The sequence below is a fragment of the Anopheles stephensi genome, chromosome 3, assembly GCF_013141755.1.
Source record: "Anopheles stephensi strain Indian chromosome 3, UCI_ANSTEP_V1.0, whole genome shotgun sequence".
In the NCBI taxonomy this organism is placed as follows: Eukaryota; Metazoa; Arthropoda; class Insecta; order Diptera; family Culicidae; genus Anopheles; species Anopheles stephensi.
The window spans coordinates 46,996,791-47,023,867 of record NC_050203.1 but is presented as its reverse complement, the minus strand read 5'-3'; the positions used below and the strand labels follow the sequence as shown (position 1 = coordinate 47,023,867).

At 44.4% G+C, this 27,077-nt stretch overlaps 1 protein-coding gene across 10 annotated transcripts in view; it reads right to left on the bottom strand.

Moving 5' to 3' along the window:
• Window positions 1-455: 455 nt before the first annotated feature.
• The window catches only part of LOC118513298 (protein bunched, class 2/F/G isoform-like), a 41,360-nt gene continuing 14,738 nt past the window's right edge, over window positions 456-27,077 (bottom strand). For 7 of the 10 annotated variants that reach the window (XM_036058877.1, XM_036058878.1, XM_036058876.1 and 4 more), the window contains 3 exons: window positions 24,683-25,711; window positions 11,086-11,137; window positions 1,540-3,241 (listed from right to left, as the gene is read on the bottom strand). In XM_036058877.1, coding sequence (XP_035914770.1) covers window positions 2,906-3,241; window positions 11,086-11,137; window positions 24,683-25,711 — 1,417 coding nt within the window. In that variant the 3' untranslated portion in view covers window positions 1,540-2,905. Of the gene's footprint in view, window positions 3,242-11,085; window positions 11,138-19,601; window positions 23,734-23,795; window positions 23,929-24,682; window positions 25,712-27,077 lie in introns of those variants that run through there. The other 3 variants (XR_004906440.1, XR_004906441.1, XM_036058881.1) reach the window with 3 other exon arrangements.

Below are 27,077 nucleotides of genomic sequence, written 5' to 3'. Positions count from 1 at the left end.
AAAAAGGGACCTGCAGCCGTAGCGGAAATTAAAGCACAAACACAACTGGAAACAATACTTCTTCCCATTTTGCTGTGCGAACAAAACGAGGAAGCCGAAAGCTTCCAAACGACCGTACGAAGTTTGTTCGCATCTCGGTCCGCTCCGCTGTTGTTTCTCTATCTCTAGCTCGCGAGAAGGAGTTTTGTATTAAACAGATTTGTTTTGTTCCTATTAAACTTAAACGCTAGGCGCGGTTGACAAGCAATAAGGGTAATTTACTATTTTTATGCTTTTCATGACTTGTTTCCTTTCCCCTTCACGATTCCACTATCCAGTCGGATACCACTTGAATCACCGTGCTCTCTCTCTCTCTCTCTGTTACATCGTATCATCGGATTGTATTTAATGTGTGTTGCACTGTTCGATAAAAATATATAACACATGAGGCGATCTCTTCCACATCTTTCTCAACCGTTGGTGGTGTGGACGCATGGTGAGGATTAGCGACTTTCTGCATTCGGTGTGTTAATACGGATGAGTTTCGTGCTTGCATTTCATACGTGTGTAGTGTTGTCTATTTATCGTCTCTTCTACTTGGATGATACGGTTGCTTCATCGGGACAGCGGGTCGAGCATCTTCTCTGTTCTCTGACAATGATGATAACAGTGGCTTAAGCTTACCTTCTTCGCGTGCATCCGTGTATGCGCCTGGTACTTGGTACCAATTAGACTACGGGCACGGCATAAAAACACAAACAATAAAAAAGCACGGGCCAGCAAACACCTAGCACTACTCCCCTCTCTCTCTCTCTCTCTGTTTGATCACATCACGTTCAATAGCTACACACCTGCTTGCTATATTTGTCTGGCTGCTTTCCTCACACTTCTTGCTTGCCGATCGGGTTTTAAGGTCCAGTTTGCTTCTGTTTTTACACATCTATTCCTATACAACTATATCTCGCGGACGCCCATGGCATGTGACGGGTGCGTACTGTGTCGGTGCCGCCGAGCGCGACATAAATCTCTGCTGCTTTCGTTAAACATTCCCTATCATCATTATGTACAATCGAATCACATTTTATTTGCCAGCTCCGCCTTGTTCCTAACGCTTGCTGAGTTCTCGAACTCTAGTTACTCTCACACAAAGACCTGCTTTTTCCTGTGATACTTTCCCTAAGAGTGATCGGTATTAGACTAAGATCAACGAAACAGAAGATCAATAAAGGAAACCTATAGAAAGAAAATAATTTAACAAAGTATTGCTTCCACCAGTGCTACTACAGCACACACGCACGGGTATTGGGAAGGATTTCTTCCCGCTTTTTCTACCTTACTTCCGTGTAACATGCTCGTGCGTGGACCAGCAGCGTAAGGGTCAGCGATCGTGTTTTGGCCGTAGTTTGCCAGCGAAAAGTAGATAGTAGCCAATAAACTGTAAACTGTGCATTTGTTCAGTGACGACCGACGTATGACAAAGAATGAAACCTATGTAGGTAGGAAATCCAGCGGCTATAAACCACGGTACAGAGCAATACTTTGAAATAAAAGCACATATAGTTTGGATAATGCTGCGTTACGACCAGCATACGTTTTACGGCGTTCGTTTATTACTCTCCGGTGCATTTTTTCTGTTTGTTATAACCTACTTGCTTTGGGAGTCGGCTAAATGTATGGATGCGTTCGGCGTTTTCCACTAACAACAACACTTTGCCTTATTCACTTGTCACTACTAGTCACTTCCTATCATTAAATCACATTTTAACGTATCTCAGTTCCGTTTGTTGGCTTCTTTCCGCGCGTTCTGTGTTACGTTTCGCTAACCGTTTGTCTTTCCATCCACTGCTACACACAATTGCTCGCTCTCCTTCTCTCTCTCTCTCACTGTCTGGCTGCATTTATTTCGTGCGCAAGCTATACCACATATAAAATTTAGACAACTGTGCATTTCGGTATTTCCTCTACTGCTTCAACAACATAGGCCTGCACTTTTACGTTAAAGGTTGCCTCCTCGCTGTTTTACTCGATGCCTGTGTTTTTTTTTGTTTGTCCAGCGGTGGTCAATGGCTCAGCTTTATAAACCAACAAACATTACCTTACCCTCCCTACTTCTACGAAGTGGTACGCTACGCTTCATACGGGGCTTGAGAATGCTTGGCTATTTTTTCAACTACCATTGGCAACATTATGTTAGATTCCTTTTCGGGGTTTCTTCCTTCACTTTTCGTGCTTCGTCGTTCACACACGCCACGGGGCCGCATCATTGCGCTTCAATTTCCAGTGCGTTTGGCGTCATTTGGCGCTATCGTTCGCAGTCGCGAATTTGCGTTTACGCACCCTGTCCTCTTTTGCAGATCCTTAGGCTTATGCGCATACATATCCGTGTTGCGTAGGTGCGTCTATGTAGTTCATTCCTGCTTGCTGCAACAATTCCGCAACCCGAACGACGGCAGACGCAATGTCCGCCTGTCGAGTTTATGTGCAAACAAGATCATCTGGTGGGTCTGGTGTGCACAAACGTTAATACTAACAGGGACTTGGAATTGAAGTTGCCGTTTCGGTAAGCATCGCCGCTCACGCTAGGCCCCTCGACCGGGAGACAACCAGAGTCGGAGTGGGAACACTTCTGTCTGTCCGCCTCACTTCAACAATCACAGAGAGTCAGATACCCGCTGGGACTAGGGAAGAAGCTTTGCAAAACCGTAGGATCGTCGAACCCGTAGTTTTGCTCACGTAGAGTTTCGAGTAGTGCAGAGCACGGGTACCCAAACGCGAAATATCTGGCGCTTCTCTATACGCGCATACGATGATGCTCTCAGTGATGATGCTACTTGCTGCGGTTAGTAGTAGTAGTAGTAGTAGTAGTAGTAGTAATAATAGTCTTTATGTCAAGTGTACGTCTAACGGCTGTTTTGGAACGCTAAGCTTAGGAAACAGAACCGTTGGCAGGGTTAGCCGAGGAGGTTGGTACTTTGGTGGAACCGGCATTGGCGGCAGGGGCGGTTGTGACCTGCTGCTGTTGCTGCTGCTGCTGTTGCGCTGCTGCTGCTGCAGCCGCGGCTGCTGCTGCGACTGCCGCCGCTGCTGCCACGCTACTGCCACCGGTAGTCAGTTGCGCTAGTGTTTCCTGTGATGCGTTCGCTTTGAGAATGTTGTTCTCGTACTCGAGCTGGTTAATGCGATCCATTAGCTCCGATATCCTTTCCTTCAGTACTTCAACTTCTTCGCGAACGGCAAACATAAGATGCGATTTGACCAGATCCTAAAAAGAAAGAGAAAAACATAAACCATATGTTAGTTATATGTAATTTTGACATTTAGCCGGCATCGTTTAGTGAAATCTATTGTGAAAGCTACCTAGACAAACGCTTCATCTTTCTAGATTCAGTTTAATTGCTCCTACATTTAAACCATACCGTAGGCCTACGGACACTTATGACTGATTAAAAAGGGAGTAAATCACACAACAAAGTAATTACATTGTATAATTCCTCATAATTAGCAACAACTTATTGCACTCGGAAATGAGACGGAAGTGGGCTAGAGGGAGTAGAACTTCACATCATCTCGCACAAATCGATCGTCCCTGCGAATGTCAACATCGAATAATGTTTAGTAATTGTTTGAAACATCAGCAGCACTTCCGGTATTTGTGGAATGGACCACAAACATTGATCCTACAGCTCTCCGCCAACGTAGCAGATGGTGAGAGGGTGATACAAACAGATTGAAAAAAGAAAGCAACCGGGAGGCTTTTGAAGGCGTCATCAACACGCCATATTCTACGCACTCCAACCATGACTCTACACAGCGCGATCGTCATTCGATGTCGCCAATAAAAACAGACCACGATCGAACGCGACGCAAAACCATGACAACATTGCGGAAAAACGAATCACACTGTCAAGGTGCTACAGCGCGGCCGATTGAAGCGTACCACCCGTGGGTCCCCGCACACCACTGGCCGGTTGTGGGGTTGATCACGCGGGCTGTCCCTTTGTCTTGTGATGCTAATTGATACTAAACGGTGGGAATAGAGCAGTGCTATGCTGCCTAACTGAACTGCATCCGATCAATGGCGTCTAAATTTAGAAGCACTTCATGACGGAAGAGCTTCTCAATTGGCGTCTTACACCGAGTGTGACGGTATTGGTCACCGCTGGATGGTAAATGCAAGGGAATTCCACAACAGATTCATCCCCAAATTGAATCGAACCAGCAACAATATACGCAAGCGTAGCATCATTCCTTCAACTCAACAAGAACCGGTTCACGAAATCATAAAGATCTAGACAAAAACGTCCACAATAAGGAACAACAACTGATGACAAAAAAAAACATGTCTTGTCGCTGTCAGCAATGGAAAGATGGCACAGTGATAAGATAAGCCACCCTACCCTCGTGTGTGAGTTGCTCCCCATGAGCTCAAGCAGTTGGTACAGTTGGCTTTTCTTTCTCGAAGCTGCAAAACAAACCTCCAACTTTACTATCGCTCCCTGCCCGTCCATTCTGTTATTGCTTCAACGTGATAAGAAATCTCTACGTCATAATTTGTGACAAACAGGTAGGTACAATCAGGAAGGTGTTTTTTTTTTATCTCCAAGAGGGTTTGCATTGCCAGCATTGCATTTAACGGCTTTGGTCATCCAAAGCTCACACCTCATCGCGCGTCAATGAACATTATTAAATCGGAACCAAACACGGTCATTTCTATTTTCAATTATCAGTTCAAATTTTTCGCGACCGAAACGAACGAACCGAACGCTCTCACCGGTGCCGGTGCGCTAGCCAGCAGCTGCTGCAGCCGTTCGAAATAGTTATCGTTTACTTCACAAACAAATAACGAAAATATTTCGCCCTGGACCAATCGCGACTTTGGCCGGTCCCGAGATCGGGTGTGGCTGTGTGTGCCTCACTCACGCTGGGAGGGCACCGAAAGCATGAACTATTTTCAAGCCGATTGATTGCGGGAACGAAAACACACAGATTAACATATTCTATTTATATCCTGGTGGTGCTGCTTTTGCAGTTGCTCCATTCACGCCAGCAGCCAAAACCATTCGGCCCTCTGGGGTGTTGTGCAGCACTTTAAAACTAGCAAAATATACGACTGCCGGTATGCGTGCGGGGCGTGATTGGCCGTCTGCTCAATTAAAATCAATTCCAGCCAGTGGTCAACAAACGGCAGCATCGGGGTATGGTATGTGCCGCATGGTTCGAGTGAGAAAACAGAACGATCGACTGCAAAAGAAGATTCCGTGGCCTCGATTGAGATATGCCACCCCGGTACGGGTGTCTTTGATTGATCAAGTGAATTGCGCTGCTGAAGGGAACAGAATTATTCCACCGAGTATTGGTTTTGGTTTGTAAGACAGCTGCCTGAAACCGTCAGGCGTCCACACGATTCGTGTAATGGCGTTCTATCGGAAAGGTGTGCTCAAATATGCTCCAAGATTGAGGAAACAAAATAAGGAGGCCGAACTTTGTCCCGGTTTGAATGAAATATCACCACCCCTGAGTGAACCTACCCGCCCGAGTTCAAGGATCACTTCTCGATCGGTAAAGGTGGGTGACAGGTGTAATAATTGGTGGACCGATCAAGGAAATACATACGCATACTGCTCTCGGTTCGTTAAAATGTCATTTTTCTTGAAATGTGCCAAATTCTTGCCCATTTCTCTCTATCGCCAGGGTGGAGTTTTCTTCGGAAAAGAAGTATATTTTGAGACGCTTTGAGAATTTTGTATCGTGCTTCACGAGATACCTGCTGCAGGTAGGGTGTGTGTGCTTGTGTGCTGGACGCTACTAAAGGGCGTTCTAATGCCACGACCAAACCAATGACTCATCAACAACACCGTACACCGCGCGCTTCTTACAACGCACTATCCCCACCTCATACACCACCGTCGGGTGAAGGTTATCGGACTTAATTTCAGTGAAATAGTAATCGAACCCAACCATGCCACTGCAATTTAAATTTAATGAGCCCCAAGAACCCCCCAAACGGTGGCAAGCGCAGTGAGTGTAGCACTACCACGGTAAATCACACACAATCGCGCCTTGCCTTCTACGACTGCTTAATGATACGCGTTTTGTATGTGATCGACGGTAGCGACGGTTCTCGCACGTGTTCCTAGCACATGTTCAGCTGGAGGATAAAAGGAGTGTCCGGTTTGGCCGACTTACTTTCACATTTTGCACCATCACGTAGTAGGTGTTGTCCTGGCCCTTTTGCTTAATCTCATAAAGCCAGTTCTCGGCCAATGACGGCATTTTTTGCTGCTGCGACTGCTGCTGCTGCTCTCTCAGAACCGTCGATAATGCCGGATACGGATTGTTTATCGCCGGAAGGGTTTCCATTCTAATGTCCCGTTTGTCCGTGCACTTCGATCAATAAAATGCGCGTGTATAACTCTTTAATTCAAGTGTCTCTTGTACACAACACGCGTAGCAACTTTGCAAAGTTTATGAACACTTTTTGTTGGTGAACGCTGGATAATTTATTACGAAACGCACTCTATCCGTCGATCACGTGATCGTGTAAGGTGAGATTCGACACAGACAATTGTTTTCGCTGCACGCTGACTATTGTAAGATGACGCACATAAGAGCGGTCTCTTCGCTAATACACATTCGCGCAGCAAGTTCACTGGCAGCGACTAACTCGTTTCAAGGACGATCGCTTTTTGATAATCGCACAACAATTCACAATTCACGGGTTTGGTGGTCTTATCGCTCGTGCAGCTGATGCGACTGGACGATGTGCACCCCGGCTGTTGTTGTTATCGTCTGTACCGTCGTGCGGTGCTTGTTGCTGTCTCACCACGAACCGGTTATATGCTCCCGGTACTGCTTGAGGCTAAAGAACACAGCGCCAACACCGAAATGAATAATGTTACTGTTACGATCCGACAGACTTTCGAACGGCGACTGACTGTCTGGCGGTGGGATGTGAGCAGTTTTATGGTGAACTACACGGCTCCACGGCTGACGGTGGCGCAGCTTGCTTGCACAAACAATCATCTCCCACAGGCCTAGGGTGACACAAACAACCTTCCCTCTAATGGTGTTGTTTTGCTGTTCTACTGATTTCTTATCTCTCGCTCGCTCTCTCTCTCTCTCTCTCTCTCTCTCGCTCTCGCTCCCTTTACTTTGATGACGTTTCCTTGGTGGGTCTGAGATATGGGGAGAGCTACAGTGCGTGAGTTGCATAGTACACATTGGGATCCCTCGCTCGCAGGTGATTTTTTCGCTCAGCACATGTCCTAGCTCTCAGGGTACGACTCGCTTGAAAGGGAAAGGCCTGCAGTCTCGCTTGGAAAATGTGAGATCGCGGAAAATTGGGGAGCATGTGCAGCCGTGTGTCGTGGCCACCTACGATATGGAGAAGACGCATTTATCGAATTGCTCGGTGCATCATTTCATTGTAAAACTCTCCCTTTTCTCATTCGCTCGCTCTCACTATGCCCGACTCGGTCTCGAACGGCAAACGAACGTTCTACACCCTTTAGCTGTAAGCTGATATACCTTTTAATCGTATACCGCTGAAACACGAGCCCATGCCGTGATACCGATGTGGATCCCACCTTGCCACACACACACACCCGGCGGGCACGTCCTTCCCCTTGCGGTAAACGTCAATGGGACGGCAAATGTGAAAGAGAGCAGATCTCAATCAACATTCAACAGAAGTGCGGAGGAATCAGATTCTAAATATGTACATAGGAGAGAGTGACAGGGCGCGCTTGTTGAAAGTTGTAAATCTTTCTTTTCACTACCGATCCTCCATGTTTTTCTATTCAGCATCGATGCATCAGTAGAAATGCGAAGGTCATTACGGTACCTCCTAACAACTCATTTTAGACGTGCAGGCGCGCACATACCTATCCACGAAGGAAATTATAAGGGATGTGCTGGTACTTGCCATGTCACTACATCTCTTGTGGATAAACATCAAACAGGAATAGTCCACCATTATTTCGTGCGAAAAGAAGTTACGTTTAAAACAGTATTTTGTAAAATATCACATTTAAAGTTTATTTTGATAGAATTTGTGAATTTGAGCACAACAAATAAAATTCATCACCAGTGTGCATTCGTCGCAGAACTTGAAGCTTCACCAGAACCAAAACATCATACGTAAGCGTTAAATATTCCAGCAATGCTGAAAAACAGATTATTGATTCCAGCCAAAGCGAGAATGTTGAAAAACGAAAACCAAAAAACAAAGCTCCGAAATGATTAACACCCTTCAAATGCTCTCGAAACGACAAACATTGCTTGCTGCAGCTGATAAGATTTGTTATGCGGTGCTGAGGCTCGACCGATTTACTTGTAATAACTGGTTTCATCCAGCTGCTAAACGTTTGCTTCATGATGGATAATTCTTCTTTTACAGAGCGTTGTTGCAACCCCGGTCGTATCTCCCATCGTCGACTAGACCGTCTCGGACAAAACCCTGCCGGCAGAGGGATATCAGCAATGAAAGAAAATCGTTTTGTTTTGTTGCAAAGCTGTTACACATGGCCGTATGACGGTGAAGATGCAACAAAGACAGCAGAGTATGGTGTGATTAAATCTTGTGTTTTGAATTTATGCTTGGATCAGGTGCGTCACGTTTCCTGTGATCGTGCGATAAGAAAGCACTGTAGTTGAAATTACAAAACAATAATAAAGAACAAAACAAAAGATATCATGAGCACAAAGTTGAACTATCAAACAAGACATGCACAAAAAAAAATAAACCAACTTAAAAACCATAATCTGATCACTGTCAGTGTTGCTAGTTCAAGTGAAACAGGATTTTCAAGTTGTACCAAGCCTGTTCGGTGTACGTCTATAAATGAAATTAAAATTTTACTTCAATCTGTCCTGTCTGTCAAATGTGATGTGGTTTGTAAAATCGATAGACTGTGTAAATCCTTGGCGATTGAAATTGTATGAACGACACCTAAAGGTATTTAAAAATCTTGCATACCATACGTTCAAAGAACAGACGAATGTGAAAGACAACACATGGCGTAGCGTAGCGCCTATATCCTTAATTGGATTGACCTACTTGGAGGTATGGTTTTTCTTTTTATGTTTGCAAAAAAAAAACGGCGACAAAACCCATAAACAGTCCACGCGCACACATACTCCAAATCGTTGTCCCGTCCGGGGTGAACAGAGAAAGTGCATCTTCTGTGTTCGTTTATTTCTTTTATGTGCATACGTGTGAGCTTACAAGTAGTTGCCTGGCCCGTTGGCGATCCCGTAAAAGGAGATGTCTTTAAAGTTTAATTCCTGGGGAAAAGTCTAACGAGTATGCGACGAATGAACGTTCAATCGTAACCAAAGTCCATAAACGTATCCGTAACTGATGGCAGACCGTCAGCCAGATTGGCTAGACAAGAGCCCAAAGTTTTGAGAGTTACGCTCATTTTAAAGATAGTGCTCGGATAGATAAGCTAAAAATATCAACAGGCTCACGCGATAATGATTGGCGCGATTGCAATTTGGCAGACCTGTTGCTGTTTTCATTTGATATCGAAAACCGGTAGGCACAACTTGCTTTTGATTAGATTTTTCGTTTTGACCTTGAGTCTGTAGTAAAAATCGGCTCTCGTTATGGCTTAAGCGACTACCAGATCATACTCTGCCATATAATGGCTTGGTAGATTTATTATTTCTATCTTAGCGTATAGCCGCAGGCGTGGAACCGGTCTATTTGAGATTCGAAGTGCGACCTTCGAGCTATTAGTTCGTACGTCGCAACACCCCGCATCCGTCCTTTCGAAAAGTATACAGAAAGGTACAAGTAATCATAGATCCGCTGGAAGTTGAGCTGATGGCAACCACCTCCAAAGCGTTTGAACCCAAGAAATGAAGAAAACCAAGAAAGCGAGTAGTATAAACATTGTTTTACAATTCTACACTGCCACTATGCTGCAGAATTTGTTAGTGATGCAGCCTATCAGTGTGTGCACAAAATAAACACCAACTTCAGAAACCGTGCTGCCTTCCTCAAAAGAGTGTATTTGAAAATGGTGTCAAGCAAACATTAATGCTGTTATCACATTAACAATCAAGTACACGTTAATGCAACTGAAGGAACTTGAAGCTTGAAGGAGATTTGTTTATTATTATGAGCACATCCCTGACGACGATCCTGAAGTTTTATTTTTCAAAGGCACATCCCGTTTGCCATCAGGAATAAAATCGAATAGTTTCCTCGAAAAATGTTGTCTTTTTGCAAAAGTAATGGTAAAGGTTTGTAATTGAAAACAGAAAAGAATCCGTGTGCTGCGAGGAATCTCTTCGCCGGTCTCGAATCAACATAACCGGTTTCAACAGCAGTGTAAAGAGTAAACCCATCTTAATAGGTAAGCATTGCGCGATGTTTACGCCGCCTCGGATGGTCTTGGAGCAAGGTCTTGCTGGGGCTGGTGAACAAGGAACAGGGAAAGAAAAAGCAGTTCAAGTAAACATTTCATCGGTTCCTCGCCACTAACGAAAATGTTGATAAGCCCTCGTACGCACCAACACACATATGCACACACGAAACTCGAAATCATGATGGACGATCTGTTTACCGTAAACGTTTAGTTGCTCGTTTCTGCGCCACGTGACATCATAGAATCGGACAAGACTCTTTAAAACATTTCAAATAAATCTCGTGATAAATTCATCGTATGATTTTTTGATCGTTGCAAAACAACAAAAAAGACGATGAATTAAATTTAAATTGATTTTAATTGCTATTTAGTAAAAAACGGTTCTTAAGTAAAATAATGATTCATAACAAAAGACTGAATGTGTAATTCTGCATTAGTCATACTATTATGTTGGTTTTTGTTATTCTACACAGGCAGGACCGGACATGCAGGTTTTTACACGTGTAAAATTATTACGTGTTGTTTGATAAATACATCATGGTAATAAAAAAGACATAATTCTGTCCATATCTTATCTGACAGCAGCCTGACTTTCTCGGCTCGTGTCGGGTCTATTCAAGCAAAAATTTAGAACCAAACCTCTTGACTGAAGCTACCATTGATGCCTTGAAGGTGGAATGGAAAATTTTACTTCCACGATGACTAGTGTAGAAATTGAATACGAACTTACCATTGCTTGCTCGATTTTGTTATCGATGGCGACCGCACTTGTTCCCGAAGCACTGAAATGAATGAAATAAAGATAAGTTAATTGATGGTTATAAGATTAATCTTTTCCCTAAAAATAGATCCACAATGGTGTAAAGCTGATATACGACAATATTAGTCGATGGGTTTGAATTCATTTTATAGTATTTGTTGTACACTATTTACATATACGATAATCAAAACAACATATATGTTTACAGTTATTCTATGATTGTGATTGGATTTGTCAAATATAAGCGTATGTTACGCGATTTAAGAACTATATATTACATATTTATTTATAAATAACACTACTAACATCCTTGCAATATTCAAATAAGGCGCTGCTCATTCCAAGTTTTGTGATTTATAAATATCAGATAAACAGGTAATAAATGAAATACAAATCTATTTTTAGTTCTTATGAACCATTGGACACCCGGCACGGGTAAAAGGAGTCATCATAATTCAGCAACAAAATAGAAGCTGACGTAATACTTCAAATAATGCCGTTTTGAATATTGACGTAGCAGCTCGTAAAAAAAATATTTATTTATTGACACGTTTCCAGGTGATCGATTTGTTCGTTCACAAATTATTCACCTTATGATCACATCTCGATCGCCAGCCTCTTTCTCCCGCTACGTATTTTCGCGTTGCCCACATTGCGACCATTTGCAAACTTCCACTACAAGTGGTCCACCTCCACCGTAAGCATGTGGCGTAGAGGCACCAGGGCTTCATTTCGTCATACTCTACGCACCGCTACGTCATTGGCTTGGTGAGATTGAACGTGCACAAGCAGAAAAAAGCGAGGGTTTGAATGGACTTGATTGAATATCGTATTGGTTGTTGGAATAAGTAAAGATCTGAGTGAGTGTGTTTGATTCTGACTCACTAATTGGTGATGTCGGTAAATACCACTATACCATACACGATCGTGTGCATCGTGCTCAAATTGGACATCAGTATGTGAAACCCAAACCTCAGTACAGTTGAATGTCACCTTTCAGTAGACATGGTGAGTCGATCAATTCGAGTTTTCTGAATAGACTATTAGGGTACAGATTACCCTAAAACAGTAGACAGAATTTACGATTACGAGCGAAGTCCATCCAAACCCAGTTGAGATCTATTTAGTATACTCATCACGAGGGATATAAAACCCCGTTTTGCAATCATCGGATCGAATTTAAAATTTAAATTTCACTACAAGCAACCGTACCGTGGGGCATCACCATCAGCCGCGATCAACCATCGATTGATCGAGTGTAAAGGTGCCATCGCACATGGCAAACCAATAAAATGGAGTGCGAGTATTGAAAAGCGTAAATAGCAACGGGCACGCCGAGCGCCGAAAAATAATCGCCCACTCGACCGGCGTTGCTGGCCACCCATCTCAATTGGGTTGAAGTGGGAGGATGTTTAAAATTCGCAGCGTGCGAAACGATGCTTTTGTTTTTATCGCGATCGCGAAACAAAAACGCTACTGGTTTCTGCAGCGGCGACCCTCACTCACAGTAACGATGGCAAACAGTAACCAGCTGCGCGCGTTTGAGTGTTTTGTATCTGCTGTGTTTTCATGTTGTTTTCCATCGTTCGGTTCGATTGGTTTGTTATGTTTTCATTTTATTAATTCTCTCCCTCCTCCCTTCCTTCATTGCGCTTTTCCCCTTACCGATGGGTGTACGGGTCTCACACTGAGTGGAAATTAAATAACTCTTTGGATGTTTACGGTATAATTCCCGCATCACACTAAGCGTGCATGATGCGTGTGAAGGAAAATGTGTATTGGTGGGAAAAGTGTGGTTTGAGTGTGAAAATTGTAAGCCGAAGCTGACAGCATTGGCGACTTTTTGCTCTGGTCTTTAAGACCAAGCTAATGCAAGTTCAAGCATTGTGTGTTGATTTCTAACATGAGATAAGAGGTTGAACAAAATTAACTTTGCGAAAGAAGTATCCTGCATTGAAGCATTTATTCTTTGATATCCACCGAAGATCGTTAAAATAAGATATCAATAGAAACAAGATGTTTCGAGCTATTTTCACTATTAAATCGAGGTAAAATTTCATGTTAATTTAGAAAATTCTTAAACTTTATTCTCCTTACATAACAATGTTTCACTCCTCAATAAAGTCGATCATCCTCATCACTCTCTTACCAACACGAAACGAAAAGGAAATCGATTTGTGTGTCACATTTTTGTTGTTGCTGTGTGCCACGCTTAATACATCCATGCAAAAATGCGACTCATTTCGATCGCTATTGCAAAAGGGCCTGGCGGACAGCCTTAAACATGCCCGTCCCACTAGTCGCGGGAGCTGAAAGGCATCAATCAATATCCCTCCCCCTTCTTCCATCAGATTCGATGCATGATTATTAGTTTTTCAGCCACCTTTTCGCTGTACTAGAGATGTTTCTGGGCTCGCAAATCGTGTTTCCTTCCATCGTAACAAACGGCGGTGAATGCGACCGGCCCGCGACGAGACGAGCGAGCGCTGACTGGCGAGCTTGGGCCGACAAACGGACAGATATTGCGCAAACACGTATTTCTTGCTTGGGGTGCTTTGGGTTTTCCTACCGTTGCGTTACCGATGCTGCTGCCCATGATGGCGGTAGCGTGTTGCACCGTAGAGCGCGCGCAAGAATTCCCATTCTAAAAACCCTACTTCCACGATCGAAGGACACGGCCACGCTGTTAAAGGGTCTCTTCCAGAGTTTTCGAAAGTGTACGACGATTATTGTTTTCGGAAACCATTTTATACCATCGCTCCACAATCGCGGAGTCGCATTGGCGCCGTTTGCCTTTGTCGATTGCGTACAGCCGTTTTCACTTTTCTCCCGACAATTCACTCTCACTGTCAATGGAGGTATGCGGGGTGAAAAAAAAGGTGTAATACGGAGAACCAAGAGGACACTGGCTCGACCATTTATTTGTTCTTCAGTGATACGGCTATGAGTGCAAGAATGGATTGTGTTCGTATGTAGCAAGGAGTAAGTAGTAGGTCATTCTGCTAGGTCGACAACTGCAATATTAATGTTGCCCGGCAGTACACGGCACTTGGTACAGATTTCACATGTAAGGGGACAAGGAACGGCGACTAGTAAACGGAAGTGGGACTGCAGGCACTTACTTTGGATAAAAATGATCGATGTACTTGATAACGACCTCCCGCAGGATGTCCTTTTTGCCGGACACGGAATACTGGTGCATAGCCATTATATCGCTTTTCATTTTCGATGCTTTTGTACAACTATTCGGGATGAAATATAACACGCACGCACGATTCTTGGCGGCCGGTAAACAACAAAAACGGAAACTGGAAACTTCGTCAAGTTGCTAAGCTGCTAGACTGTTTGATGTGTACAACCAAAACACGGTAAGGAACTATGGATTGTATGCGAGAAACTACAGCTGAATGAAATTCACCCAACGAACAGGAATACTGACGAAGAATGAATCTTGGCTACGATTTGCAACTGCACTTGCACCACAAACGCACTGTAAACACGGACGAACGCTCGGATACCGGAACTTGAGCGTAACATAAAATAAAACCGAACACACTTCGCCTTGGCACTATATCCTATGCCTTGCCTCACGTCACAAGCGCCCAGTCCTCGAAGGATCAAACCATTCGGAACGTGTGATAGTTGTCAAAATATCACCAACACCCTTCGTGACAATCACATTTTCCTAATCGCTCGACTCACGCCACTTTCGACCGCAGTTCTGCGACAATTGGTATGAGCTACCCTGCCCTGCCCTCTTTATCTGGTGCGAAGGATTGCTTGTTTTTTTTTCGCCTCTGGTTGACGCAATTTTCAATAAGCACTCCGCTGCTAGAGGATAGATTATCAACATGCATTTCACATTTCACACGCTATGCTGCAAACGGCTACTACTGCAGGGACTTTCTGCCAATGCAACCGCGGGCCAGAGACACCTGCACATATATATTCATGCACCACGGCTAGCCTACACGGGCTGAATAAACGCACACCACGACGCTCTGCAGCAGCTTCACAACCGAGCACAATCAATAATACAGACGAAACCAAAATGGCCGATTGCCACCGCCACGGTCGGGTGGGGGGGTTTGGATGAGCGGTGGTGGTGGTGGCACCCCCGTGCTTTCGGCGAGAAAAGGGACAAATTTTGAGGAAACGAGTTTTGGTTTCGAGCACGACCTTGGTTACCGTACTGTTTTTCCCGAAAAACGGTCTTCACCACGCCTGGAGCTAACGCGAGTGCACTTGTTATGTTCGGTCGCTTCGCCTTCGCACGCGGTGTAGGCAAGTGGCAAGGTTTGTTGCACTATTGCTGACCCAAAGACGAATAATTGAGCCGTGTGGCGTAGTTGGGTTGACTGCAAGTCGGCAAAACAGGGGCTCTATCTAAACACAACACCGAGGGTTTGTAATAGTTTTCCTGGTCGTTGTCCTGGCACTTGCAACTTGCCGACTTGCAAGTGCACCGTGCTGATAAGCGAACTGTGCCAGTGAGCAGGAAACAGAAACAGTCCGCAAAAGGGCCTGTCTTTCGCTTCACCTTGGTTGGTTGCGGTGGATTATGAGCAATCACAGCATAATAACGGATGATGCTTGCACACTTTTTTGTTCCCCCGCACGATGGCCCGCAGATTAAATTATTGCCCAAATTTTTCGCTTTGAAAACTCTGTAACTTGAGCTGCACTACACGGTCTGGCTGTAATTTGTTGGCGTTCTTTGGCGTGGAGCGTAAATGATACACACGCGACGGAAGCGCACATCAAAGCTTCCCGTCGAAGGCAGTGAGAAAAGATGCAGCCAGAGCACCAGCACGACACACCGAACGACGACGCGACGGTTGTACGGATGAGAGTGTAGATCACATTTTTAAAACTGAGCACAATTTGTTGGACTAGTTCCTTTATTTCGTTGGTTCGACGCTTTACACACCGCACCGAGATCGGTCCGTCGGTGATCTTCGAGCTGAAACAGCTGCGAAGGTGGCGATTCGCTACCAAAGAACGGAACAGATGTCTGTTCGCTTTGGAGGTTGAGAGTTGATTATTTGGGGCGTAGTATGGGCCCGTTGGTAGGTATTTTTAACAACTTCTGATAACTTTAGCAGTCACTCGAACCCACTTTCATGGACGGCATATGGCTGCGCCCGCTTTGCCAAGACATGACACACACGATGGTAACGAACTGGTTTTTAAACACTACGCAGTAGGAGCTCTCCGACGCCTCGGCGACGACATGATGTGTTTTCAAAAGTCCGCACTTTACTACGAGAATGTACGCCACACGATGCAGTTATTTCGAGCCAAACATCGCCCCAACCACACGCATACACGACGACGGCCACAGCTCTCAGAGCATTACGGCACACACCACATGCACGCCGCGCTGTGGGAAACGAAAACTGGGGGGCTAGGGCCAGTTGGTCTGACGATATTTCTCACTCACTTTACTGACTCCGTCTCTCACTCGACACGGAGGAGAGCGCATTTTCCATTTCTGCATTTCTTCTGATCTGCTAACAAACTCTCGCGAGCACAGCACAGCGCGTATTTAGCGTGCGTTTTGTATTACGAAAAGGTCTTACCAATGGGGATTTGTAACATTTTCCGACCATTTTCTCCGACAAACGCGAGAGATGTGGAGAGCAGAGCCCGCAGCTCTAATGCTACGAGAAACCCGGAGATACCGAGAGTGTACCGAAAGAATCTGTATGTATGTTTGTGAGTGTGTGTGTGTGTGTGTGTGGGGAGTATTTTCATGATTATGCTGGGGGCTATTTCACAGAGTGCGAAACACCATCATCTCTCCTTACAACTGCCGTTCTATGTGAGCAAGGCAGCATACATAAGAGCAGCAATAACGGTAGTTGATTTTGGGAGAAGCAATATGCTCCACAAGAGCATAATGCAGCTAAAAGGGAGTTTGGTTGTTCGAAATGCGTTCCCTTAAATTGGCAATGTTGAGATAGGTTCGAATTCGTTTAAAAAGCTGGCGTTATTCGTCACTGACAATTTCAAACAAACAAATATGGCTCAAAGCATGGGGAATAGGATGAAATAAATCTAGCTCCTCTCTGCAAGATAGCAAACATCCATCATGTAAATAACCTTAAAACAAGGGGTCCTCCGGTGCCATAAAGCTGGTGCCAGTGTTCCTTCAAGACAAATTACAGCTGCATTATGCGTTGTAATGCATGCTTTATGTGGCGTGAAGCATAGCCATTTAAAAGTAAAAGTTATTCCAGCAGACCGCTACCTATAAAATGAAGGAAGGAGGAACTCTCTTTCATCGTTGGATCGCGCTCATATTTCTCAAGAAATTTGAGTATCATTGTGGATTAATGCCTCTCCAAGAAAAAGGATTTGATCATCATTCTCGAAGAGAAAGAGAATTTTACGTTTACGGTTGTGTGCGTTATGGCGTTGAGTGCGGAACATCAAAACATGAACCGAGCTTCGAAAAACATAAACAAACATAACTTCTACCTATCGTACAGTAGCGCTGGGGCCTTCGTACGAATGTTTGAGGATAGACAAACGAGCATAATCACACCCGTTTATGCTATACAGCTTGCCGTGCCTGAGCTATCTTTGCAACACACTTGCAAACGTAAGTGTTTGGCGAGCTGGTGAGCAACATAAAATAGCATAAGCGCCCAGCATTCTATAGGTGTATTTTTCGGGGGGGATAGCATATTTCGCCTTGGGGCAACGCAACATAAAACGAAAATATGAGCATTTGAGACTTGCTAACCCAGGCAAGAGAGTCATTGAACAAGGTGTGAAAAAATGCGACTGTATCATCTAGCAATCATTTTCGAACAAAATTCATTTAATACACAACTACAAATACCATTTAATGTTTTACTCGTAAGAAAAAAAAATTGCCAACCCAAATTGCTCTTCCAATTTATGAATTAAAGTTCACATTCACAACGAAGCACAAGGGCATTACGTTTCCGGAATGTGAGTAATTGGAAGCGAATGAAGGAATGTTCTGCATTAAAAAAACCATCCCTAGAGAAGTTGCATGGTATTTTATTTTAGTTCTCAAGGACGGTCGCACAATGCTAGCCGAACACGATCCTATTCAAGATCATCTGGGCATGGTGAGTAAATCACTAGCCGGCTCGGGTATGCGCAAGCTGCTGACGAGGCAAACTACAGCGCCGATACGAGTTTCGACAAGGATATGGTGTGAGCAGATCAGTGGTGCCAAGCGCGCGACAGAGAACGGCAGCAGCAAAATGAACGAACGAATACCAACACGCCATCTTAAGCCGGGTCGGGCCTCTATAATACGCACTGCACTCTGGGCACACCATAAAGATGGCATTAGCTCGTGGTATAAAGGCCAACCATACGAGCAAAGAAGTAAAAGTTTAAACCCTCCGCAACGTGTGCACTCGGACCAACACACACACACGCATAACAAGCGGTTTTCATCCACCATGCGGCCGCCGGCTACATCTTTGGACTTGGCAAAAGAAGACGGATGAAGATTAAAACGATAGTACGAAAAAAAAACACACACAACAAGGAACGTCTACGCCAAATTGTGCTGAGCGTGGTGGATTCCGTTCCAAAGTGGAGACAGTAAAAACGAACGACTGCTGCTGCTGCTGCTGCTGACCTAAATCCGATACTTTTTGCCGTTCCCTCTGTCTGTCCGTCTCCCTCTTCGCCCGGTTCCTTTGAGCCCCCAGACCCCCCCCCCCCCCTCCGGGGTGGATGCGAACACATTAAATTTCATCTCGTCGATCAAATGCGAAAAGGAAGGGAAAAAGTGCGTACCCTCACGAATACTTACGCACTTCGCGTTGTGGTGGCGTAAGTGTGTGCGCAACAGCAGCTCGACTGCGCCGATCGAGGTGGTGGTGAATTGCGCGATCCGTGCCGTATATGGTACGCACCCCGTTTGGACCAGAGAGTGTACCATTTTCACACATTAATTATCGAAAAGCTTTCCTCTTTGCTTGATTCGTTGGTATGAAACGCACAACGAAAAAAAGATTGAACCCCATCCGGCTAGATATTGTCTGATTTAAACCCAACTTCCATCCTCACGCACTAATGATCTCTCCTTTTGCCAAATAATTTTTTGCTTTCTGGTTACAGTTTAAAGAGTGAATTATATTTAAATTATTTTAAGAGATTGTATAAAACGATCGGTACCCGGGAAAGATTGTATTATATTTGGTTCGAATAAATCAAGGCTTAGGTTGAATTAAGCTGAGACTTTGAAAATTAAAAATAAAAGTGCCTTTCCATGCCCAAAGATTATGCAAGATTATTAAAAGAGTTGTGATATAATACCCTTTTTTTTAACCATGCATTGATTTGCAAAACCATTTTGCAAATACTTGGATGGAAACAGTCAAGGATAAAATATGATCAAATTCTTCACTAGCCGAAAACTTCAATAAAAATAAAGTTGACTATTATCTACCGTTCAATTGATCAATGATTCGTTTTCGAGCACCACATACCGTCAGCGGGATGATTTTCCTATGCACATACTGCATACACAATCATGGCACGGGAACGCAAATGGCAGTGATGTGATGAATGTATGTCGTTAATGAGCTACACTTCAGATGCACGTGTACCGCTTGTAGAGTAAAACATGGTTTTACTTTCATTTGTACTTCTCGAAGTATATGAAAATCACACGATGGAACCACATACTACGCTTGATGACAGCACCGAGTACCATTTTCGTTCAATATTTACAACACGACCGATAATCACTCCGATGAAACGTTGTCCAAGTCGATGGATCGTTGTAAATGGGATGGCCAGAATGAACGAACAACGACGAACTCAATAATTCATTGTACCTGTGTACGTGTCGCTGTGGTGAAAACCTCGTCACACATTATTTGGATTTTTTCAAAACAGCCCCGTAGAGTGTTTGTGTCCTTTCGACTCGAAAAGTCAATGAACTTGTTTTCCATGCGTTTACTTGTGCCAGTTACAAGCGAGGTAGTAGAAGAGCATTGCACAACCGATAACACCAACCCGAACAGCATCTATGCTGGCTTGTAGCAAGTTTCAGGACGTTTCAGAACTGCACTTTATTACATAGTGCTATCATTTAAATTATTACACAAAAATGGCGACTGATTCCGAATGCCTACTGTCACAAAATTGGCGGGCAAAAGATGATTTCTGCGCGCACTTTTTCAACGGCCTTGAACACGGCGAACATTCTTCCACTACACAATGAATATTTTTGCAAGCACAACCTCGTCTCTCATTCCGTGTTTCGGAATTCCTTGTGTACGGAATATATGTGCATATGTGTGTTGGCAGGATTTGTTATTAGTATTCCTTTTTGCGCCCAAAACTAGGCGCTAGTAAGCGGACGACGGAAGCCGAAAACGAAAAATTGCTAGCCTCCGATCGTGACGCATTTCCACAACAAACACCACAAACAAGAAGCAGTAGGTTGGTTTTGCCTGGTGTAGTACTATTGATTTGGTGCTGCTGGCTGGGCCTGCGCACCAACATTCTCGGAGACACTCACGAACAAGGCAACATCTGCACATCAAGAACGAATCCCATGACCTAGGGCCATGACAGGGGAACTCGAAACCAGAATCGGCTGAGTTCCCGAATTCAGTCAATAAGCTTTTGTAAATAATTTGAATGATTTTACTACAGCAGTTCATTCAACTTGGAGGATCGAGAAAAAGCTCCAAACATTTTAAGATTATAAATACAAATACAATCTATCGCATTACATTGGATAGAATTCTATCAAATGGAAATTATCATTCGCCATGCTTTGTGACTGATCTATGAAGTGTGTAGTGTCCTGCATGGACCGACACGCGGGATAAGCTAGAAACGAAAGAATAGCTTCGATTTTCTGTTACACCAATTTAGTTTCACACGACGTCGTTGAAGGTTTGGGTTCAAAGCCACCGCTGGCCGATGCCATTGGCAAATTTCGCCACAGTAAATGGTTCGTATAATTGCGAAGGCCGTTTGTCAAATTTTGCAGCTCATTAACGCGCTCCTTCGCCTTCATTCTATCGTTCTACTTTTTTGGCTGATTTCAAACTCCTTTATTAAGGAGTTTTGGTCGATGGTCGGGGGTGGGGGTGTGGAAGGTACGGTAGTGACCACGAACGATCACCGGCAGCCCCTACCGCACAGTACTCTCGGCAGTGTTAGGTAGGTTAGGTTGGGGACTAATTTTCGTCCGCACGACCTTTCCGTTAATAGCGCTAACAACAGTCTGCACGAATAATCACGCCACCGTTTTACGTCGTCTTGTATGCTGTGGCTCAACATGAACCAAAGGGGCAAACAAAAAAAATCGTCCGTCTTTGTACAGCGAACATTTATGCAAACATGAACGTTTCGCACTACTTGCAAATTACAAGCCAATGTTCTATACGCCCGGAGGAAACAAAATGAGCACCACGTTTTTGCTTTTATCGATACTGCAGCGGGGTGAGCTGTGCTGCGCTTAATTACATGCCACACGCCCTGTTTAGATAAAAAATAATATACGGCAAACCGCAAATCCCACACTTGAATGCATGCAGCAGCAGCACTCGCAGAACAAAAGCATTCCTCAAAAGGACAAATCAACACCAATCAGGTTACGGTTGCTGCCGTCAGTTGTCAACCTCGGTTTGATAAGCGTAAATGATTGATTTTTTATTCAATTCGCGCAATGCCACCAGCAGCAGTATGCAAACATATTTCCCTCTTTTTCCCCGTGAAATTGTTCAGGCCTGTGCGTATTCACTTTCGATCTGGTTGGGATCTGGTTTCCCTGTACGTTTTTGCTGCCTGACCTGTCTCTGGTGTACGGTACAATGGACAACGACGAGTTGTTTCGACTAATTTGTTGCTAAACGTCGGTTCCATCAGTGGTGCTTACGTTACGGGGCGGAAAAAACGTACATATACCTATTTCACCTACCAGCACCAGCAGCACTTATAATCGCATGCTGTGCAATCGCTGGCGTCTCATTTGTGCAGTTGAGTATTTTGAGTTTGCGTCACTCGCACCAGCTGCGCGAGGAGCAGCAGAAGCGCGATTAGTTCTGCTAGCCGAGAAAGCAACCTCACTGACAACCGAGGTACGCCTTTGCTTTGCAGTAGTAGCACGCTGCACCAAACTGGAACCGTGTACGGCAGCAGATGACGTGATGGCGGTGAAGTGTATACAGGTTGTCATTTAGATATGCTTGCGGCTCATTGTGGCTAGATCGACAGGCATCTTGGCCAGAAGTTATGCAACACTCGAAGTTGTGCGAAGTGTCTGTGAAATCAATACACATGCATCGATAGTACAATATGACCTTTCCAGCTGGCGTTGGTTGCGATTTGATCTCTCGGTACTCTCGATTCTTCGATCCCGGAGATGCATAATTGGCGATATCAGATGTAAGTTTTAAGTACCGCAAGCCCACGCATCGCTCTACAAAAGACATAGTGACAAAGTGCTTTACAACAAACAAAGTACTCGAAACAATGTGTTCATGCAAAACCATAGGCAAATGCTTGCAAAATTGTCAACAGAGCTTGGTTGCAAAACAGCACGTAAGGAATGTGCTGCATCATACTGCATAACTGCATTATCGAACATTCTAATAAGAAAATTGGGTAAAGTTAAAATCAAAGTGCTTTTGGCAAACATATCAATGCGGTGACAAGTAAAAAGGTAATTGTTCAACTGAATCATTTCGCTCATCATCAGCGCCAGTGTCATGGTTTGAATAACCGACATTGAAATTCTACCTAAAATGGCCACTACATTTTTGGAAGATTTTCCACATATATCAGCTCTCTTGGGATGCCTTTTCTTGTTTCCTTAACATTCATTTTGGTTCTTTTGGTGTCAGTTGATACATATAAAATACCCCAGAGTATAAAATTGACCGGATATCAAATCCCTTGGTGAGGACTGACTATCCAACTACTTGGTGGTAAACCGGAAATGGCAGGCATGACCTAAGAGGTCGATAATAAAAGAATAAAAATATAAAATTATTCTGACAGTGCTAAACCAAAGATGAAACACCGCCTTGTTTATTTTGCTTATTGTTTAATACTATTTTGACGAAAACGACAGCATTACTGCTTTGTTCATGCTTCATCGTCTTGGCAAAAAGTTTATAAACAGTTCCACACATAGGTTCCATAAGCTGTGCCAATACACTAGTGTTAATTGAGTTGCTTGATAATACTAAAGCAACGCTTTGATCTTCCGATTTGATTCACACATCCATGCGTGTGGAAAGTCTTTGCGAATGAATGAAAGGTTACTCAAAACCCACCGCATGTTGTGTAAATGCGTGCAAAATCAATCATCAACGCGTAAATGTCCGTTACCAGCAACTTTACCGGCGACAAACTGTCTACTGTTGCGGTAGGTTTCACCCATCGCATTGACATTTGTGCAGGTTGCTGTCAAGTTCGGTTGCTGATAATTTGATTAGCACTAATTATATTAGCAAAGCGATTGAGGCCGATATGTTTAAAGTCGGGTCTAAGTCACTAACCCTCTACCTCGCACCATTCGCACGCGCCGTCTATGTTGTCTACACTGAGTCTTAGGAAGAGAGATATAGAAGAGAACTTTTTCGAAAATAGAACAGTACCCCTTTACACTAAAACAGCAGCTGTTTGGCGCATACGGTGTTTTGTAATGTACTTACGTTTGCGGGATAGATTATTGTAACGCAACACAATTTTACCTGGAGCAAGCATAACTATTCGCATAATACCTACGTACGTATAAACCCGATGTGTTACGCGTGTTTAAATATTACCACAAAAACCCATACTGACCTGTAAATGGAAAGAGAAGAAAATTTAATTAACTACTGTCTCTAGGATAAGGACATATGTTTTGCAAACCAATCCCACAGTTTTTTTTAATCTATTTTTGAGAGCAAAAGACGGCGACCTTTCTCAAGTAAAAAAAGGACTATTGTATTGCATTCTAAATAAAAAAAAACGATAAAGAAATAAAGATCAACCCAAAAAACAACAACATCAACATTAGCTACATAAAGAAAACTATTCGAGAAGGGAACTAGTACACTCTCGCTTATAAGACGCTTACGTCTTGCGAGAGAACTTAGCATCACTATGTGCATGTGTGTGTATATATAATTCTTGGATGTGTAGTGGCGTGTATGCAAGAAGATGTTAGTTTGCGGTAGAGAAAACGAATAATAGAAACACAAATCAACAGCTTCCAAACGATGGATACAACGGTTAACAATGATATCGATAAGCGGACAGTTGTGTTACAGTAGAATTGCATATTCTGGTACACGAGACTGGCTGCACGAATGCCGGTCGCACATTTGACCGTCTCTCGAATCTCGCCAGAGCAATAAGCAGAGGATAAGTATGGGTCTGCATGCTTCGCCAGGGGTTTACGCGAAAATCCCGCAAGTCCGCCAATTGAACGAAATCGAATGAACGGTTCATCGAGGCGCGAATGAAGGAGCGTTAGGACATTGTAAGACCAGATCTAATTATTTTGGCTGTTTTGAGAGATAAATTTTGATAGACACTCGAAAAATGTTCAAACCTTGCGTGTTCGCCACCGGCGCTTGCGTGAAGAACGGAAGGCGAGGGAGCTCTGCTTGCGCGGGCACTTCCTCCACCACCACTATACGAAGGACCGAGGGTGTTCAGGAATCGTGGGGGACTACCGACCGGTGTTGTGCCATGAATGAACGCTGGACTCGAGCGGCCCGAGGCAGGATGCGACTGTGAACCGCCACCGCTAAACAGATCCGAATCAGTGCTCATATTAATCATGCTTCCCGCTTTGCTCAGCCGGCTGCCGCCCAGCTCCTCTTTGATCAAATCTTGCACACAACGATGCGGATGCGTGGCCGTGCACGCGCTCACGCTGTTGCTGCCGGTGAAGTTGCCCAGTAGGCTGCTTGCGGCTCGACAATAGCCCGTCGCTTCCTGGCCTTCCGGCAGCTCCCGGCAAGGCCCAAGCGAACCGATCGAACGCGTCAAGGATCCGCCGGCCAAGCGATTGGCCACTGCTGTCGCCAGTATAGGTGTGGGTTTCATGAGGTTTTGGATGCTTTTGCCCAGTGCAATATCGGTGTAGATGTTGCTGGTGTTGCCCTGACTCGAAACGTTCGTGGTGCTGGGTGAATTAGGAGACCCGGCCGTGCTGCTAGAGGTAACAACATTGAAAGCGCGTGCAACAGGTTGAAATTTGCGTGCGTGCTGCTGCTGCTGCTGCTGTTCTAGCCGACTTTGGGCTAGTTCCTTCCGAAGCGATTCTTTTGCCGCGGCACTCATGGACGGGGGCAGTGAGTATGCTTTCGATAGTTTCTCTGCATTATCGTGGTACAGCGGAGCATGAAACTGTTGATACTGTTGCGGCGGCATTTGCTGGGACTGCTGAGCTATCTGTGGCGGCTGGGCTGCCAGCATTACACTTCTGTCTAGGGAAGCATTCTGGAAGCTGTCATTCGATGCGTTCGCATCAGGGAAAAGATTTGCGCTTAATTGAGGCTGCTGTTGCTGTTGCTGTGCGGAAGGCAGAGACTGCAGTTGGTGCGACTGCTGCTGCGCCTGCAACCCGCTGCTGCTATAGACAACGAAATAATCATTCAAGAAATATTCAAAACTACATCGCCAAAATAAACAGGACATCGCAACGATCGATAGTAGGAAGGTAGGCGGTTTTGCGATGGTTCGTTTCCTCAAGTCGCATGGAAGAACATGCAGTTGGATGATGGTGTCAGCACGGTCGCATACTTAACGACAACAAACAAAACGGTCTGTGAACGGTCGTGAATGGTGAGCGGAGCGCGAGTCGTGAAATCAAGAGCAACGAATTACCAATCAGCAGCAGCAGGTAGGCGAAATATGGCACGCGCCCTGTTAAAGCAAGCACTTGTACAAAATGCAACCAAACACCGAGCAGCGTGTATGAATGGATGGCGATGATATGCACCATGAGGCAGCAAGCATAAAGCACAATGTGTATAACTCGAAACACCGCAAACCATGCACGAACGATTGCATTCCCATGCGCCAACAAAGCGAACAGCATCCTCAGTATCCAACGATTAATTCTGCAAGATCGGTGACGTAGAAAGCATTCCCAGCACCAACGGCTGATTCTTAAGTATAGTTGATGAAAAGCATTTCGTATGAAACATAGTGAACAACAAACTACACATAAACGATCATAGGTGGGCTTTTAAGTTGCTGTACTCTTCTGGGACGCACGATGGCGAGGCTCGCTATCCTTCAGCAAATACTGCAGTCAACGACAGTGCCTGCAACGACGAGCAGACTACGTGACCAGAAACCTACTGCGCTACTATTAGTGACAAGAGTTCGCTTGTATAACAGAGCAATTCTAAACCCGGGCAACGTTTTGCACGCTACCTTATCACTTTGACTAAATCAGTCACGATCGGCAACGATTCGTTTCATTCAGCACCAGTAGCCCCAGTAGCAGCAGCACTTCGGAACAAGTGGCGGTGGGTGGTCGGTCGGTGGATACTGCGCAGTATTTCCAAATCGTATATCCAGCAACACATGTAGCATGCACGTGTATGACGGCATGGTTTTTGCAATAAGTTCGCTAGCATTAGATTCATTGCTGCAATTAGTTTTAACGATGAACCACCGGCCACGGTCCACGTTGCATTCAAGGGTTTGAGAAATAGTAGAGCCAGTATGCATTTGCTTTACGATCATGGTGCCTCTCCTGTAATGTTCATTTGAGATTGCATGAACATTATTTGCGGATTAATGAGTCGATTACTGCTATGCGAATTTCGTTCCCAATAATAAGGAAGAATAAGCTAATAGTTTTACAGCTGACTAAACAGAAAACAGACAATGAAACGGTTTTCCTGAAGAGGTTTTTTGAAGATACTGTTGTCCTTTAATCCCAGATTTTATCATTTCTAATTAAAATATTAGCTTAAACGACGAAA